The sequence below is a fragment of the Procambarus clarkii genome, chromosome 12, assembly GCF_040958095.1.
Source record: "Procambarus clarkii isolate CNS0578487 chromosome 12, FALCON_Pclarkii_2.0, whole genome shotgun sequence".
NCBI lineage: Eukaryota > Metazoa > Arthropoda > Malacostraca > Decapoda > Cambaridae > Procambarus > Procambarus clarkii.
The window spans coordinates 9649822-9669145 of NC_091161.1; the positions used below are offsets into that span (position 1 = coordinate 9649822).

The 19324-nt window shown below is 44.2% G+C and overlaps 1 protein-coding gene across 1 annotated transcript in view; it reads left to right on the top strand.

Moving 5' to 3' along the window:
- LOC123772917 (irregular chiasm C-roughest protein) overlaps nucleotides 1-19324 on the top strand; it is a gene marked incomplete at its 5' end in the record, with an annotated part of 93462 nt that overhangs the window by 13443 nt on the left and 60695 nt on the right. The window contains 3 exon segments of the mRNA XM_069323222.1: nucleotides 5548-5713; nucleotides 11400-11584; nucleotides 14989-15121. Of these exon segments, the coding sequence (XP_069179323.1) occupies nucleotides 5548-5713; nucleotides 11400-11584; nucleotides 14989-15121 (484 nt within the window).

The following is a 19324-nucleotide window of genomic DNA, read 5'->3' on the forward strand; positions in this document are numbered from 1 at the left end:
ACTGTAGCCTCTGTTTAACGCAACAGTAAAATGTGTACTTGGATGAAAAAACGATTCTTCGCGGCGGGGATCGTATTCCAGGGACCATAGGATTAAGGACTTGCCCGAAACGCTACGCTTACTAGTGGCTGTACAAGAATGTAACAACTCTTCTATATATCTCAAAAAAAAAAAAAAAAAAAAGTATGGAACAAGACACGAGGGAGCGTAAGGGCCTAAGAGTATTCGAAGTCCATTTCGACCCGGAGGTAAAACATATGGGGATGACAACCAATCTTGAGGTTATCTTGAGATGATTTCGGGGCTTTAGTGTCCCCGCGGCCCAGTCCTCGACCAGGCCTCCACCCCCAGGAAGCAGCCCGTGACAGCTGACTTAACTCCCGGGTACCTATTTACTGCTAGGTAACAGGGGCATAGGGTGAAAGAAACTTTGCCCATTTGTTTCTGCCTCGTGCGGGAATCGAACCCGCGCCACAGAATTACGAGTCCTGCGCGCTATCCACCAGGCTACGAGGCCCCCTTGTGCCAAAAATCCATCCCTAAACTTTAGTAGCATCTTTATAGGGAAGAGAACTACCATAGAGCGCCAATCAGGGACCAAGAACGACTTGCCTCAGTGTTAAAAGCCACAGAACAAGTCTTAGCAGTTGAGAACTTGAAGCCATGATTGGTGCAGGCGATGAGTCACAATAACGTGGCTACAGTAAGTTGACCAGACCACACGCTAGAAGGTGAAGGGACGACGACGTTTTGATCCGTCCTGGACCATTCTCAAGTCGATTGTCGAGGGGACAATAGCACAATCGACTTGAGAATGGTCCAGGACAGACCGAAACGTCGTCGTCCCTTCACCTTCTAGTGTGTGGTCTGGTCAACCATGATTGGTGGCCCGGGACGACAGCATCAGTTGGAGCGAGTGCTGGAGGACAGTGGAGTCATGCCTGTTGCTTGTGTACGTGTATAGCTTGTATATTTAGGTTATACCAGCCATGCAACAGTCATACACTCGCCTCTCTACCACAGTGCTTCATACACTCGCCTCTCTACCACAGTGCTTCATACACTCGCCCCTCTACCACAGTGCTTCATACACTCGCCTCTCTACCACAGTGCTTCATACACTCGCCCCTCTACCACAGTGCTTCATACACTCACCCCTTTACCACAGTGCTTCATACACTCGCCTCTCTACCACAGTACTTCATACACTCGCCTCTTTACCACAGTGCTTCATACACTCACCTCTTTACCACAGTGCTTCATACACTCACCTCTTTAACAGTGCTTCATACACTCGCCTCTTTACCACAGTGCTTCATACACTCGCCTCTTTACCACAGTGCTTCATACACTCGCCTCTCTACCACAGTGCTTCATACACTCACCTCTTTACAATAGTGCTTCATACACTCGCCTCTCTACCACAGTGCTTCATACACTCGCCTCTTTACCACAGTGCTTCATACACTCGCCTCTCTACCACAGTGCTTCATACACTCACCTCTTTACAATAGTGCTTCATACACTCGCCTCTCTACCACAGTGCTTCATACACTCGCCTCTTTACCACAGTGCTTCATACACTCACCTCTTTACCACAGTGCTTCATACACTCGCCTCTCTACCACAGTGCTTCATACACTCACCTCTTTACAATAGTGCTTCATACACTCGCCTCTCTACCACAGTGCTTCATACACTCGCCTCTTTACCACAGTGCTTCATACACTCATCTCTTTACCATAGTGCTTCATACACTCGCCTCTCTACCACAGTGCTTCATACACTCGCCTCTTTACCACAGTGCTTCATACACTCATCTCTTTACCATAGTGCTTCATACACTCGCCTCTCTACCACAGTGCTTCATACACTCGCCTCTTTACCAGTGCTTCATACACTCACCTCTTTACCAGTGCTTCATACACTCACCTCTTTACCACAGTGCTTCATACACTCACCTCTTTACCAGTGCTTCATACACTCACCTCTTTACCACAGTGCTTCATACACTCACCTCTTTACCACAGTGCTTCATACACTCGCCTCTCTACCACAGTGCTTCATACACTCACCTCTTTACCATAGTGCTTCATACACTCAACTCTTTCCCACAGTGCTTCACACACTCACCTCTTTACCACAGTGCTTCATACACTCACCCCTTTACCATAGTGCTTCATACACTCGCCTCTTTACCACAGTGCTTCATACACTCACCTCTTTACCACAGTGCTTCATACACTCATCTCTTTACCACAGTGCTTCATACACTCGCCTCTTTACCAGTGCTTCATACACTCACCTCTTTACCAGTGCTTCATACACTCACCTCTTTACCACAGTGCTTCATACACTCACCTCTTTACCATAGTGCTTCATACACTCGCCTCTCTACTACAGTGCTTCATACACTCACCTCTTTACCAATGCTTCATACACTCACCTCTTTACCAGTGCTTCATACACTCACCTCTTTACCAATGCTTCATACACTCGCCTCTTTACCACAGTGCATCATACACTCATCTCTTTACCACAGTGCTTCATACACTCGCCTCTATACCACAGTGCTTCATACACTCGCCTCTTTACCACAGTGCTTCATACACTCACCCCTTTACCATAGTGCTTCATACACTCACCTCTTTACCACAGTGCTTCATACACTCACCCCTTTACCATAGTGCTTCATACACTCGCCTCTCTACCACAGTGCTTCATACACTCACCTCTTTACAATAGTGCTTCATACACTCGCCTCTCTACCACAGTGCTTCATACACTCGCCTCTTTACCACAGTGCTTCATACACTCACCTCTTTACCATAGTGCTTCATACACTCGCCTCTCTACCACAGTGCTTCATACACTCGCCTCTTTACCAGTGCTTCATACACTCACCTCTTTACCACTGCTTCATACACTCACCTCTTTACCACAGTGCTTCATACACTCACCTCTTTACCACAGTGCTTCATACACTCGCCTCTCTACCACAGTGCTTCATACACTCACCTCTTTACCATAGTGCTTCATACACTCACCTCTTTACCACAGTGCTTCATACACTCACCTCTTTACCACAGTGCTTCATACACTCACCCCTTTACCATAGTGCTTCATACACTCGCCTCTATACCACAGTGCTTCATACACTCACCTCTTTACCACAGTGCTTCATACGCTCATCTCTTTACCACAGTGCTTCATACACTCGCCTCTTTACCAGTGCTTCATACACTCACCTCTTTACCAGTGCTTCATACACTCACCTCTTTACCACAGTGCTTCATACACTCACCTCTTTACCATAGTGCTTCATACACTCACCTCTTTACCACAGTGCTTCATACACTCACCCCTTTACCATAGTGCTTCATACACTCGCCTCTATACCACAGTGCTTCATACACTCACCTCTTTACCACAGTGCTTCATACACTCACCTCTTTACCACAGTGCTTCATACACTCACCTCTTTACCACAGTGCTTCATACACTCACCTCTTTACCAGTGCTTCATACACTCACCACTTTACCAGTGCTTCATACACTCACCACTTTACCAGTGCTTCATACACTCACCACTTTACCAGTGCTTCATACACTCACCTCTTTACCAGTGCTTCATACACTCGCCTCTTTACTACAGTGCTTCATACACTCATCTCTTTACCACAGTGCTTCATACACTCGCCTCTATACCACAGTGCTTCATACACTCGCCTCTTTACCACAGTACTTCATACACTCGCCTCTATACCACAGTGCTTCATACACTCACCTCTCTCATTCATCATACCTCTTCATAGTATCAGGACTTGTCAGACTTGATAAAGAAACAAAGAAGCTCCCAAAATATTATAAAGTTCACTTTTGCAGAGTGTTAGAAGGAACAAGTCAGCAAGGGTTCGATACCAAAACTGTCATTAGTTTCAAAGTGTCGTGTGACAAATAAGGTACAGTACTAGGAAGCTGGGACACCACGAGATTGATTGATTAGTGCCGAAGGAGGCGGCTAGTTTATTGTGCACCCCATACTCATCCCTTTGAGCGGTAGCGCAAAAAAAGCATTACAGAGGGCACAAAAGGTCTTTTGTTGGTTATAGCTCTCATCCTGTAACTACACTTGCGTAGTTACCACACGTACACACATATTTGATATATAAAAGATTTCTTACATTCTTGTACAGCCAGTAGCACACGTAGCATTTGGGGCAAGCTCTTAATCCTGTGGTCCCTGGAATACGACCTGCCAAATCGTTTAACAACCAGGTACCTATTTTACTGTTTGGGTAAACAGAGGCTACAGTTAAGGATTGGCGGCCAGTTGTTTGAGTAAACAGAGGCTACAGTTAAGGATTGGCGGCCAGTCAATCCTCCCCGGCCAGGATACGAACCCAGGACAAAGCGCTCGCAGAACGTCAGGCGAGGGTCTTAACCACTACGCCACAGGGGCCGTGGTGTTCATTATTTCTTGAGCACACATTATACCACCCTGGATATACCATTGCCCGGGCTACATGGAGGTTATCTTGAGGTTATCTTGAGATGATTTCGGGGCTTTAGTGTCCCCGCGGCCCGGTCCTCGACCAGGCCTCCACTCCCAGGAAGCAGCCCGTGACAGCTGACTAACACCCAGGTACCTATTTTACTGCTAGGTAACAGGGGCATAGGGTGAAAGAAACTCTGCCCATTGTTTCTCGCCGGCGCTCGGGATCGAACCCGGGACCACAGGCTCACTAGCCCAGTGTGCTGTCCGCTCGGCCGACCGGCTCCCGACATTTTGTTCATTTTGTTCACCTGAACATTTTGTTCTGTAGATAAATCTACAACAAGAACAACAACAACAATTGGACACATTGTTCACCCCCCCCCCCCTTTCTTATCTTTATTTGTCCTCAACACAATTTATTCTTTATACTCAATTAGTATTAAGTTTTAGTCATTAATGTTTTTCCTGCCTGAAACGCTTTGCGTAATAGTGGCTTTAGGCATTGTATGTACTAGCTCTATCTATTAACCTAACAATTTATGTAAAAATCTCTTGTATGTATGGAGCCGGTCGGCCGAGCGGACAGCACGCTGGACTTGTGATCCTGTGGTCCTGGGTTCGATCCCAGGCGCCGGCGAGAAACAATGGGCAGAGTTTCTTTCACCCTATGCTCCTGTTACCTAGCAGTAAAATAGGTACCTGGGTGTTAGTCAGCTGTCACAGGCTGCTTCCTGGGGGTGGAGGCCTGGTCGAGGACCGGGCCGCGGGGACACTAAAAAGCCCCGAAATCATCTCAAGATAACCTCAAGATAACTATTCATTTATTTGGTTGATGTTGCAGTATTTGAGGTCGATCTCGAACCCATTGTTGATGTGACGACTTATATTGAATTTTGTAACTAACTCATCATGATTGTAACTTGCTTAGCTAAATGAATTGTGGGGTTCAGTCCCTGAGCCCATTATGTGCCTCTGTAACCCTTTCCACTACCGCCCACAAGATGGGTATGGGGTGCATAATAAATGAACTAAACTAACTGATGTTTCAGACTGTGCCGGACACCCAGGAGACAATGGTCCGGGGTCACAACGCTACGCTGCTCCTGGAGGGCATAGGCTACGAGCACCAGGGCCAGTACACCTGTGTTGCCTCCTCCGTTATCAAGGGACAGACTGTTGAGGAGAAGAGTCAGCCAATCACAGTCGAGGTCGTTGGTAAGCATCCTATACACATTCTTGCAACCCGCTCTCGCACAAGACAGTACATATAGGACATGCTTATAGTCACTATTTCGCTTATAAACATTCCACGCATTAAGGTTGCGGAGCTTCGATCCTCGTCGCCCCTTAATCAAATTCAACATTCAAAATTCAAATTCAAATGTTTATTCAGGTAAAGCACATACATACAAGGGGTGATACAAATATTTCTGTATTTATAGAGAGAGCTAGTACATACAATGCAATCATTAGTACATACAATGCAATCATTAGTACATACAATGCAATCATTAGTACATACAATAGTACAAAAGTACATACAATCATTAACAATTAACACATTAAGGTTTTATCATAATATTTTATATGAGTGGAGTTAACTTTTTGGCCTGTAGGCCTCATATATGTTATGTATAATTGACAATTTATAATTTTATAATGCTTAACTTATTTGTTCAATGACACTATATAACTAAATCTTTTTAGAGTGGCTGGCAACTGCAAGAAATTATGAATAGTGAATATAATTTTTATTTATTTATTTATTTACTTATATATTTATATACAAGAAGGTACATTGGGTTAGTGAGGATACATAGCATAGTATTTACAATCTTGTAAAGCCACTAGTACGCGCAGCGTTCCGGGCAGGTCCTTAATCTAACAGATAATTTTAAGTAGGTAAATTCTAGCAGAATTAATAAAATGATAACAGATACATTGCAAGAAAAAAATGAGACGAGAGAGATTAGTAAGGTCAGAGAATTAGTAAGGAGAGATAAAGGTCACCTTATGAAGCTGACTAACTGCAAGGTTAGCACCAGCTTGGCAAAGGTTCAGGGAGCAGTTCTGGGCTTGGCAAAGGTTCAGGGAGCAGTTCTGGGCTTGGCAAAGGTTCAGGGAGCAGTTCTGGGCTTGGCAAAGGTTCAGGGAGCAGTTCTGGGCTTGGCAAAGGTTCAGGGAGCAGTTCTGGGCTTGGCAAAGGTTCAGGGAGCAGTTCTGGGCTTGGCAAAGGTTCAGGCAGCAGTTCTGGGCTTGGCAAAGGTTCAGGCAGCAGTTCTGGGCTTGGCAAAGGTTCAGGCAGCAGTTCTGGGCTTGGCAAAGGTTCAGGCAGCAGTTCTGGGCTTGGCAAAGGTTCAGGCAGCAGTTCTGGGCTTGGGAAAGGTTCAGGCAGCAGTTCTGGGCTTGGCAAAGGTTCAGGCAGCAGTTCTGGGCAGTTCTGGTTCTTGGTTATCTTCCTGTCTACCTGGAGTACTCGACTGGGTTCTGAGAGTTCGGTTCCCCAAACCCGGCCCCGGGGCAGGCTTTCTGGTTACCCTGGCAAGTGTGACTCTGAGTGACCCAATGCCTCCGTCACAGGGCCATATTCTCGCCCCTCGTCCATGTCTGGCTCGTCCCTCCAATTATTTTTCCGTTAGTTAGTTTAGTTCATTTATTATGCACCCCATACCCATCTTGTGGGCGGTAGTGGAGAGGGTTACAGAGGCACATAATGGGTTCAGGGACTGAACCCCACAATTCATTTAGCTAAGCAAGTTACAATCTTGATGAGCTAGTTACAAAATTCAGTATACTCGATAGTTCAGTCCCATCAGTGATTGGGCTGGTCTGGGAAATTAGTGTATAGTGACCAGATCATACACTAGAAAGTGAAGGGACGACGACGTTTCGGTCTGTCCTGGACCATTCTCAAGTCGATTGTGTGCAAGACAGTCGACTTGAGAATGGTCCAGGACGGACCGAAACGTCGTCGTCCCTTCACTATCTAGTGTGTGGTCTGTTCAACATACTTCAGCCACGTTATTGTGACTCCTCCTCTGGGAACCAGTGTATGATGGTTTCCGCATTGCAGAAACATACCTGACCATGTATGCATATCTTTGCATGCCTGACCAAATGTAAACTGTGTCAACACAATTATTCGCACACCCTCCGTCACTATGTGATGGAGTGCGAAAAGATACGTGAATTTAGAGACAATTCTATAACCAATGTTCCAGCGATGTGTCAATATTTCATTCAAAATGATCTGCTACCAGAAATTTTAGCCAAATATCCCCAGTTTGCTAACTGTAGGTAGTAACTAAGTGATTGTAACCTATCCACCGCTGCCCACTGGATGGGGGGCGGTGTGCAGGACAAACATATCAATTGTGACACCAGCTCTCCACATATGTCAGTTGCTTAATTTACAACCTGTACTTGAGGTCGATCTCGAACCCATTGTTGATGTGACGACTTATATTGAATTTTGTAACTAGCTCATCAAGATTGTAACTTGCTTAGCTAAATGAATTGTGGGGTTCAGTCCCTGAGCCCATTATGTGCCTCTGTAACCTTTCCTACTACCGCCCACAAGATGGGTATGGGGTGCATAATAAATGAACTAAACTGCTGGCTCGGATGAACTTAGACTTGAGTGTATACCAAGGGTAAGGTTTGACTTAGAATTCTGTTCTGCTTTATTTAGCGACCAGCACTTCACTTCCTATAAGTTCTCCTATGTCGGCATTTTCCTCTACGGGTTTGTTAAGGTTTGGCTTTGTAGTAGCCTCCTGCCCAATCGTTTGAGGTTTCGTGGATACCAGTCAGCATCACTGATCTCCAGCATTATAGTACATTAACAATTCATTCCAGGAGTTGCGCAGCAATTTAGCAAATTTTAGCAGTCTCCGTGGTGTAGTGGTAAGACACTCGCCTGGCGTTCGGCGAGCGCTATGTCATGGGTTCGTATCCTGGCCGGGGAGGATTTACTGGGCGCAATTCCTTAACTGTAGCCTCTGTTTAACGCAACAGTAAAATGTGTACTTGGATGTAACAACGATTCTTCGCGGCAGGGGATCGTATTCCAGGGACCATAGGATTAAGGACTTGCCCGAAACGCTACGCGTACTAGTGGCTCTACAAGAATGTAACAACTCTTGTATATATCTCAAAAAAAAAAAAAAAATGAGATCACTTTAGCATGCTGTATCTCTCTACTACAAGGCTTGGCTATCTGACTTCAGTTAGACTATCTACAGGTGATTCAGTATGTGATTAGGGGGAACTCTGCATCCTTTCTGAAACAATGACATTGTACTTTGTTTATAGCATTACCTCTGGATTTTCAGCAGTTAGCTCTCTGTGCAGTGTATATTTGGGGGATGTCGAATAAGCTTTGTGGTCTTTCCTATTTCCATCCAAGTTGAGGTGTCCTATTTCCATCCAAGTTGAGGTGGACAAATTCTCCTGTTGACGGATTGGGACTCATTGTTGGATGACTTCCAGCAGGATGAATTGCATCCCCTATGACTAGGGCAGTATAACGAGGCCATTAGGGTTTTCTTGCAATTTCTTCTGAATAACTTAAATGTTGCAAAATCCTTTAGTTCATTACTTCATTAGGTTTATAGTTTTGATGCTACAGTGTAGTACAGTGCACACAGACATCACAATAGCGTGATGCATCAAATGAACAAATCCACAAGGGCCGTGACGAGGATTCGAACCTGCGTTCGGGAGCATCCCAGATCGAGCCTTAATTGACTGAGCTACGACAGGGTTAAAAAGAGTTGAAACAGAAGTTCTACTGAACTTACTGGATCCTGCAGCCTCTCCGTGACACAAACCAGGGTTTTACACAACCTTTCCCCCCCCCTGCACCCGAGCTATGTCAATAGGCCGTTCTCCCTCTTCGCCCTTACATCATTACACACAGAGATCACACTAACGTGATGCATCAAATGAACAAATCCACAAGGGCCGTAGAACTTCGGTTTCAACTCTTTTGACCCTGTCGTAGCTCAGTCGATTAAGGTAGCGTCTGGGATGTTCCCGAACGCAGCTTCGAATCTTCGTCACGGCCCTTGTGGATTTGTTAGTATTACAGTAGTTTGAAATTCTGAGGTTTTGTCTTTGAACTAGTGTAGTATAGTGCCCCTTGTTCTGTCAACCTTCCATTCAGACTGGCTGAGGGTCTGTAGTACAGTTGGGTTCGGTGGTACAGGGGTTCTCGGCAGTTAACCCGTCCTCAGACCAAGTCCATTCCATCTAGCGGTCGTCCCCAAATACGCATTCATCAATTTTAACATGCTGTTCATCCAAAATAGGAATTTTCTCAAATGCAAATTAATATTGTTATATATTAGCATATTGTACATATTTAGACATTGGTAAGATTAAGTGTTTAGGTTCTGTTGGCAATTATTTGTATTTGTAGTACGTGGGTGAAGCATTTACATCGTTTGTGGTTCGAACACAAGTCGTCAGCAAAGTAATTGTTTCGGGAAGTGTTCGGACGTCATCAGTTACGAGTTGAGTGAATCATTTTCCATTCATCAACAGCAGGTTTGGCAGGAGCATGGAATGGACTTTGGCCTTTATGAAGACGGTCTGCGGTGGTACAGTTGAATTCATTCTTGACTCGCAAACAAGAATCTTGGGTTCGAATTCTTGGTGGGACAAAAATGGTTGGGCACGTTTCCTTGTATCTCATGCTTCTGTACATTAAGCAGTAAATCCGTACCCGGGAGTTATAAGTGTGTTATGGGGGTGGCACCCTCAGGAGGGACACTAAATCAATCTTAAATAATAATAAATAAATAAATAAATAAATGTTTATTCAGGGGCCTCGTAGCCTGGTGGATAGCGCGCAGGACTCGTAATTCTGTGACGCGGGTTCGATTCCCGCACGAGGCAGAAACAAATGGGCAAAGTTTCTTTCACCCTAAATGCCCCTGTTACCTAGCAGTAAATAGGTACCTGGGTGTTAGTCAGCTGTCACGGGCTGCTTCCTGGGGGTGGAGGCCTGGTCGAGGACCGGGCCGCGGGGACACTAAAAGCCCCGAAATCATCTCAAGATAACCTCAAGATAAGGTAAGATACATACATACAAGAAATTAAAAAAAAATGATCGATTTATAGATAGAGCTAGTACAATGCCTAAAGCCACTATTACGCTTATCTTGGGAGTGGGGGGGTGGGGGGGGAGGGGACCTTGATATAAGCCTAACATGTATACATTGACCAGACCACACACTAGAAGGTGAAGGGACGACGACGACGTTTCGGTCCGTCCTGGACCATTCTCAAGTCGACTTGAGAATGGTCCAGGACGGACCGAAACGTCGTCGTCCCTTCACCTTCTAGTGTGTGTGGGGTCTGGTCAACTTACTTTAGCCACGTTATAGTGACTCATCACCTGCAGATGCATACATTCACAAGATGTCTCTCCACAACAAAATTACTGAATTATCGTAATAAGTGATCCATTTCTAGCAGCATATCAATAATGCAACCCGTTCTCGCAAATTTAATAAGTCAATATTGACTTATTAAATATGTGCATAGGTGACATACTTAACATAATAGTTTCCCTTGAAAAGCTTCATAGAAAACACCGACCTTACCAAACCTACTTAGTATGTTAAGATAAGCATCTTATTGCTTCGTAATTACAATTATTACCTAACCTATAATAGGTATAGGTTAGGTAATAATTGTAATTACGAAGCAATAAGATGCTTATCTTAAGATACTAACAAGGTTAGGTAAGGTCGGTGTTTTCTATGAATCTTTTTAAGGGTATCTATTATGTTTAGTATATCACCTATGCACGTAGTTAATTAGTCAATATTGACTTTACGAATTTGCGAGAACGGGTTGAATAATGTATCTTTTATGGTGTGTTGTGGCGCAGGCGCCCCGCAGGTCCTGCGCTATACAGTGGAGCGAAACGTGCAAGTGGAGAAGGGCCAAGATGCCGTCATCCAGATTGTCTTCTGCTCCGACCCTCAGCCTTCCCGCACCTCCTGGGAGTGGGGATCCCTCCAGCTTGAAGCTGGCAATGGCAGAGGACGCTACGTGGCTGAGAACCTGGCTCAGGTACCTTGCGCCTCGTGAGATCAGCATGAGCTTATTTACTTGGTGGAATGAGGTCTTTTGACTAAGATCGAGTGTTTTGGGGTTAAATTTTCAATGTAGTATTTATTTATTATATAACACAGCTAACTAATGCATTACCTAAATTAGGTATCATGAAAGATATACAAGAAAGGATCACATCATTGGTATACGTCATTGGTATACGTCATTGGTATACACATCATTGGTATACACATCATTGCTATACACATCATTGCTGTACGTCATGTATTGTAATTCTTGGGTTTTCCTGCACAATAGTTTCCTTTGACTGTAATGATGTATCCCTAAGAATGACTTTCTATATTCTAAATTAGATGAGGTCTTTGATGAATTGCATTGCCTATTACTAGGGCAGTATAACGAGGCCATTAGGTTTTTTTTATAATTTCTTCTGAATAACTTAAATGCTGCAAAATCCTTTAATTCATTACTTCATTAGGTTTATAGTTTTAATACTACAGTATAGTACAGTGGAACGAGGTCTTTTGACTATGATCAAGTGTTTGGGTTAAAGTTTCAATGTAGTATTTATAAGGGTACTGCACAATAGTTTCCTTTGACTGTAATGATGTATTCCTAAGAATGGATTTCTATATTCTAAATAAGAATCTTTTAAGCAAGAATGCTGGGCTGTCTGCTGTTAATGGATACACAGCAAGTTTGATTTTATTAAAACCTATACAGTGCACAGTTACATCTGTCCCCCTGTTCTATATAGTCATACTGGCTTGGTGATGTTTCTACGGGCTCACCATAGACCGTGCTACATGGACATTTCGTTCTGAGTAGTTAAACCTAAAACAACAACAACAACAGTGATGTTTCCTTATAATTATCATAACTTACATCTGACCTTGGCTCCCAGTACCAGAGTCTTTTGTTCTTACTGTATATCAAAGAAATATTTTTAAGATTGTAGAACATTTTTAGTAGAAAAACTTAACAAAGAAATTAGAAAGCAATATCAGATAATTTCATCAAAATTAATTTAGGCCCATTCACTTTTATTAGCCACTGTATTGTACTGTATAATGTTTATACACATCATGTATAATAGTGAATGTAGCTCTTGGTGACATTTTATTTTAATTTCATCGAGTCATTTTGTTATAAACATTTTTCTGAAATGTCATAAAATGCATCATACAATTTTTCCTATTATTTACTATTGTTCCAGTGGCTGCTGATGCCCCACTTGCCGGGAGGCATTTGACCCACAGGTCAAGGCTTCATGAAATACAAATTATACATTGTTGGCTTAAAATAAGTACAGTAGTTTACAGACATACCAGAGCTGATCTCCCTTAAAACTTAAAATACTGCATAATTTGGAGAATATTATGCCAGACCTCTTCTTCAAAAGTCAAATGTAATGCATACAAGGCTTCAATGTAGGCCAGAAAACAGAAGATTTTTTTGTTGTTTCCCTATAGTGTTATAAACCCACGGAACCGCCTACCTGCTGGATAGTGACTCGCATGTAAATTCAGGATAATTTAGGGTAAACAATCATGTAATGATTTCGGGAAATTTCAGTACAAAATTCCTCACTTCAGCTGCCCTACCAGATGTTTACTCTTCAGCTACTTTACCTGAATTACCTGAGGGCCACTAACCCTAGTGGCCTTGATGAGGACAGAAAGCCAGCGGCTTGTCAAAGGTCTTGATCTTTTCTAGGTATATGTTAAAACTCAACACAGTTTTGGCAGTTACGGCTTCAGCGGGTAGGCCGTTCTATGGGTTAATAACCCTGTGGGTTAAAAAGCATCTCCTGTTCTCAGTTCTACATTGTGACTTGTTGAGCTTGAAACCGTTGCTCCTTGTTTGTGTTATGTCTGACCTTCTGAAGAAAATATCTCTATCAACATCCTCTAACTTGTTAAGTATTTTAAAAATTTCAATGAGAACCACCCTGTCATGCCTGGTTTCAGTGTTGTTAGGCCTGTGGCCTTCAAGCATTCCTGAATGGGAGATGACGTGGCTGTGGAACGACTTTTGTTGCTCGGTTATGCACATTCTCCAGAACAGCTATGTCGTCCTCAAGCATTCCTGAATGGGAGATGACGTGGCTCTGGAATGACTTTTGTTGCTCGGTTATACACATTCTCCAGAACAGCTATGTCGTCCTCAAGCATTCCTGAATGGGAGATGACGGGGCTCTGGAATGACTTTTGTTGCTCGGTTATACACCTTCTCCAGAACAGCCATGTCGTCCTCACAATGAGGTCTCGCTACATGGATACAGTAATCCAAATGGGGGCGCACCATGGATTTATACAGTTGAACCATTGCCTTCTTTTCCTTATAGTCAAAAAGTACGTTTGATTATCCGAAGAGTTTGGTTAGTTTGGGAGCCGGTCGGCTGAGCGGACAGCACGCTGGTCTTGTGATCCTGTGGTCCTGGGTTCGATCCCTGGCGCCGGCGAGAAACAATGGGCAGAGTTTCTTTCACCCTATACCCCTGTTACCTAGCAGTAAAATTGGTACCTGGGTGTTAGTCAGCTGTCACGGGCTGCTTCTTGGAGGTGGAGGCCTGGTCGAGGACCGGGCCGCGGGGACATTAAAAGCCCCGAAATCATCTCAAGATAACCTCAAGATAGCTTCTCTGACTGTTGCACCAATATGTTGTGTAACTTTTAATGATGGTGGATTTTGACTCCAAAGTCCTTTCCTTGGAGTCAAAATCTATTAATCAGGTAGTCATGGTTGGCTCGTTATGCCTCACTTGCATCATCTTGCATTTGTCGATATTAAAAAGCATTTTTAAGTCTTCCAATCCAGTCTTCTGACCATTTGTGGAGTTCATGTAGATCTCTCTGTAAGGCTTCAATATTATCATCATTTTCCACTTTACCATAAAACTTTGTCTTCTGCAAATTTGATTATGTGGTTTATAATATTCTCATCTCTGTCATTGACGTATATGATAAAAAGAATACAAATTCAAATGTTTATTTAGGTAAAGTACATATATATATAAAGGGTGATATAGATATTGATGAATTTATAGATAGGCTACTACATACAATGCCTAAAGCCACTATTACGCAAAGCGTTTAGTGCTTTAGGCATTATATGTACTTTACCTAAATAAACATTTGAATTTGAATTTGTATTCTTTTTGCCATATACGTCAATGACAGATGAAAATATTATAAACCACATTATCAAATTCGCAGAAGAATACGTCTCAAAATGAACCCATGTGGCATCCCACTTATTTACTGATTATATCCCTTACCAAAACTGTTCCACCAATTATTTTTCATCTCAAATTGCTGCTCAAGTGGTCACCTTCCATAACAGTTACTCAAGTGGTCACCTTCCATAACAGTTACTTTAGTGGACACCTCTCCCAGCAGGACGTGCGAGAGGACTGCTACTCTGCAAGGCTGCGGGTGCAAGGTGTGGATGCTGCAGACGCCAGGGACTATATCCTTAATGTAGAGAACGACAAGGGTGCTGACCGCTATGCTGTTGGACTCCTTGTTAATGGTGGGTAGAGTGCCCAGTTCAGTCTTAAAGATCAATGGGATTTTTTAGATATTTTTTTAATGTGGAATGAACTGCCATAGCACAGCTCACTAATGCATTACCTTAATGAGGTTTTAAGTATCAAGAGAGAGACATACCTAAATTACCTAAATTAGGTTTTAAGTATCAAGAGAGAGACATACCTAAATTACCTAAATTGAGTTTTAAGTATCAAGAGAGAGAGAGATACCTAAATTACCTAAATTGAGTTTTAAGTATCAAGAGAGAGAGAGATACCTAAATTACCTAAATTAGGTTTTAAGTATCAAGAGAGAGAGATACCTAAATTACCTAAATTAGGTTTTAAGTATCAAGAGAGAGAGAGATACAAGAAAGGATCAAATAATAGGTGTTATTATTACGTCATTTATTGTAAGTCTTGGACTTTCCTGATAACAATTTCTATTTTGGGTTTCAGAAAATTAAAGAAATAGGAAAAATATTAAATTTAGTTATTGTGTTTTTTCAGTTTACAAAATATTACTTCTGATTTACTTCTATGCCTTATTATCAATCTCCTATAAATATTTTTATTTATTAAAATTAATTTATATTCATTATTCCTAAACATTCTTTAATAGTGTTTGAAATATTGTTTCCAAATAGTGTATCAGTTATGGCAACATAGTAATTAAATAAATAAATATAAATAATTGAATGTTTATTTAAGTAAAAGTATATACATACAACATGAGTTACAAACAGAATGTTGGATTTTTGTATAGAACACGTATATACTGCGCCTCAAGCCACTAATACGCACAGCGTTTCGGGCAAGAATTCATCATCTACTTAAGTCATCATTAAGTAGAATGACATAGAGCTTCGTGGGTTGTACCATCAGTAGCTTCGCTCTGGTTACACCGCTGGTTGTGCCGGACACTTGACTATGCCAGGTGTTCAGTGGTAACTTTGGCATGCCAAAGTTACCACTGAACTAACCACTGAACAAAGTTACCACTGGGCCCTAAGCCTCTGGCTGGCCCACTGGGCGGGCCCTAAGCCTCTGGCTGGTCCACTGGGCGGGCCCTAAGCCTCTGGCTGGTCCACTGGGCGGGCCCTAAGCCTCTGGCTGGTCCACTGGGCGGGCCCTAAGCCTCTGGCTGGCCCACTGGGCGGGCCCTAAGCCTCTGGCTGGTCCACTGGGCGGGCCCTAAGCCTCTGGCTGGCCCACTGGGCGGGCCCTAAGCCTCTGGCTGGTCCACTGGGCGGGCCCTAAGCCTCTGGCTGGCCCACTGTGCGGGCCCTAAGCCTCTGGCTGGTCCACTGGGCGGGCCCCTAAGCCTCTGGCTGGTCCACTGGGCGGGCCCTAAGCCTCTGGCTGGCCCACTGTGCGGGCCCTAAGCCTCTGGCTGGTCCACTGGGCGGGCCCTAAGCCTCTGGCTGGCCCACTGGGCGGGCCCTAAGCCTCTGGCTGGCCCACTGGGCGGGCCCTAAGCCTCTGGCTGGCCCACTGGGCGAGCCCTAAGCCTCTGGCTGGCCCACTGGGCGGGCCCTAAGCCTCTGGCTGGCCCACTGGGCGGGCCCTAAGCCTCTGGGCGGGCCCTAAGCCTCTGGCTGGCCCACTGGGCGGGCCCTAAGCCTCTGGCTGGCCCACTGGGCGGGCCCTAAGCCTCTGGCTGGCCCACTGGGCGAGCCCTAAGCCTCTGGCTGGCCCACTGGGCGGGCCCTAAGCCTCTGGCTGGCCCACTGGGCGGGCCCTAAGCCTCTGGCTGGCCCACTGGGCGGGCCCTAAGCCTCTGGCTGGTCCACTAAGTGTTGCTTGTTTCTGTTTTACTTGGGCGGAGTATGAGTATTTATGACTCGTATGGTCGCTTCAGTAAGATTTTGCCATATGTGTTTAACAACTTCTTCTGCTCTGTTGAATCTAAGTTGAAATCTTAATGGGTTTGTAACTGTGCACTGTGTTAGATAATGTTCCAGTGGTCTGTCGGGCATTTCTCCGCAGTGCTCGTACCCTGATTGTCACCAGGTGATAACCCCAGCTACCCCAGGGGTCGGGGTGGGCCATACCTTTTACACTTGAGCCACAGCACACTTTAACAAAGATCACTGGGGTTCTCCCAGGGCAGGAACGAAGCTAACAAGGTACAACTCACAAAGGGGCATTTCGATACACCTCCATGCTAGATTTGTAGGTTAGCACTCATGAATAGCTAATTCTCACTATGGCTTGTCGATGGAGAACTAATTTGTATGAAACGAAGAACAGAGGCACGCCTGACAGCTGGGTGGACAGCGCTTCGGATTCGTAGTCCTGAGGTTCCGGGTTCGATCCCCGGTGGAGGCGGAGACGAATGGGCAAAATGTTTCTTTCACCCTGATGCCCCTATTACGTAGCGGTAAATAGGTACCTGGGAGTTAGACAGCTGCTACAGGCTGCTTCCTGGGGGGGGGGGGTTGAGGCCTGGTCGAGAACCGGGCCGCGGGGACACTAAGCCCCGAAATCATCTCATGATAACCTCTCATCTCAAGATAACCTCTCATCTCAAGATAACCTCTTATCTCAAGATAACCTCTCATCTCAAGATAACCTCTCATCTCAAGATAACCTCTCATCTCAAGATAACCTCTCATCTCAAGATAACCTCTCATCTCAAGATAACCACTCATCTCAAGATAACCTCTCATCTCAAGATAACCACTCTGTGGAGACTAGATACATGACAAGAATCCTTGCATCACACATCATCGTTGAGGAAGATAAAAGTTCATTACATAACTAGCTGCAAAGGTCCCTTTTGGATCACCAAATGTTCCGGGTGCAATTACTGGCCGTTGACATGGAGAAAAATGTCCTCATTTTACTGAACAAATCCACAAGGGCCGTTATCTTGAGGTTATCTTGAGATGATTTCGGGGCTTTTTAGTGTCCCCGCGGCCCGGTCCTCGACCAGGCCTCCACCCCCAGGAAGCCGCCCGTGACAGCTGACTAACACCCAGGTACCTAATTTACTGCTAGGTAACAGGGGCATAGGGTGAAAGAAACTCTGCCCATTGTTTCTCGCCGGCGCCTGGGATCGAACCCGGGACCACAGGATCACAAGTCCCGCGTGCTGTCCGCTCGGCCAACCGGCTCCGTGACGAGGATTCGAATCCTCGTCACGACCCTTGTGATTTGTTCATTGATGCATCACGCTATTGTGGTTTCTGTGTGTAATGTCCTCAGTTTGATTGTTGCTGCTAGGAATGGACCATTTATTGTTCTATACTCATCCTGTTATCTTATCAGTCTTCTATACTCATCCTGTGATCTTATCAGTCTTCTATACTCATCCTGTGATCTTATCAGTCTTCTATACTCATCCTGTGATCTTATCAGTCTTCTATACTCATCCTGTGATCTTATCAGTCTTCTATACTCATCCTGTGATCTTATCAGTCTTCTATACTCATCCTGTGATCTTATCAGTCTTCTATACTCATCCTGTGATCTTATCAGTCTTCTATACTCATCCTGTGATCTTATCAGTCTTCTATACTCATCCTGTGATCTTATCAGTCTTCTATACTCATCCTGTGATCTTATCAGTCTTCTATACTCATCCTGTGATCTTATCAGTCTTCTATACTCATCCTGTGATCTTATCAGTCTTCTATACTCATCCTGTGATCTTATCAGTCTTTTGACCATTTGTGAAGTTCATGTTGAGCTCTTTGTAAGGCGTTCTTATCATTATCACTTCTTATTTTACAGTAGAATTCTTTTTACCTTTTTCAATTCAATTTATGTTGACCAGACCACATACTAGAAGGTGAAGGGACGACGACGTTTCGGTCCGTCCTGGACCATTCTCAAGTCGATGAGAATCGACTTGAGAATGGTCCAGGACGGACCGAAACGTCGTCGTCCCTTCACCTTCTAGTGTGTGGTCTGGTCAACATAATTTAGCCACGTTATTGTGACTCATCGCCTGCATTCAATTTATGCTTTGATCTCAATTAGCTTTAAGTTTTAGTCTGTGTTTTCCCCACATCTTGCACAAAATGCTGTGTATATTAGTGGCTTTAGGCATAGTATGTACTAGCTCCATCTACAAATCCAAAATTATTTTTTTTGAGATATATAGAAGAGTTGTTACATTCTTGTAGAGCCACTAGTACGCGTAGCGTTTCGGGCAAGTCCTTAATCCTATGGTCCCTGGAATACGATCCCCTGCCGCG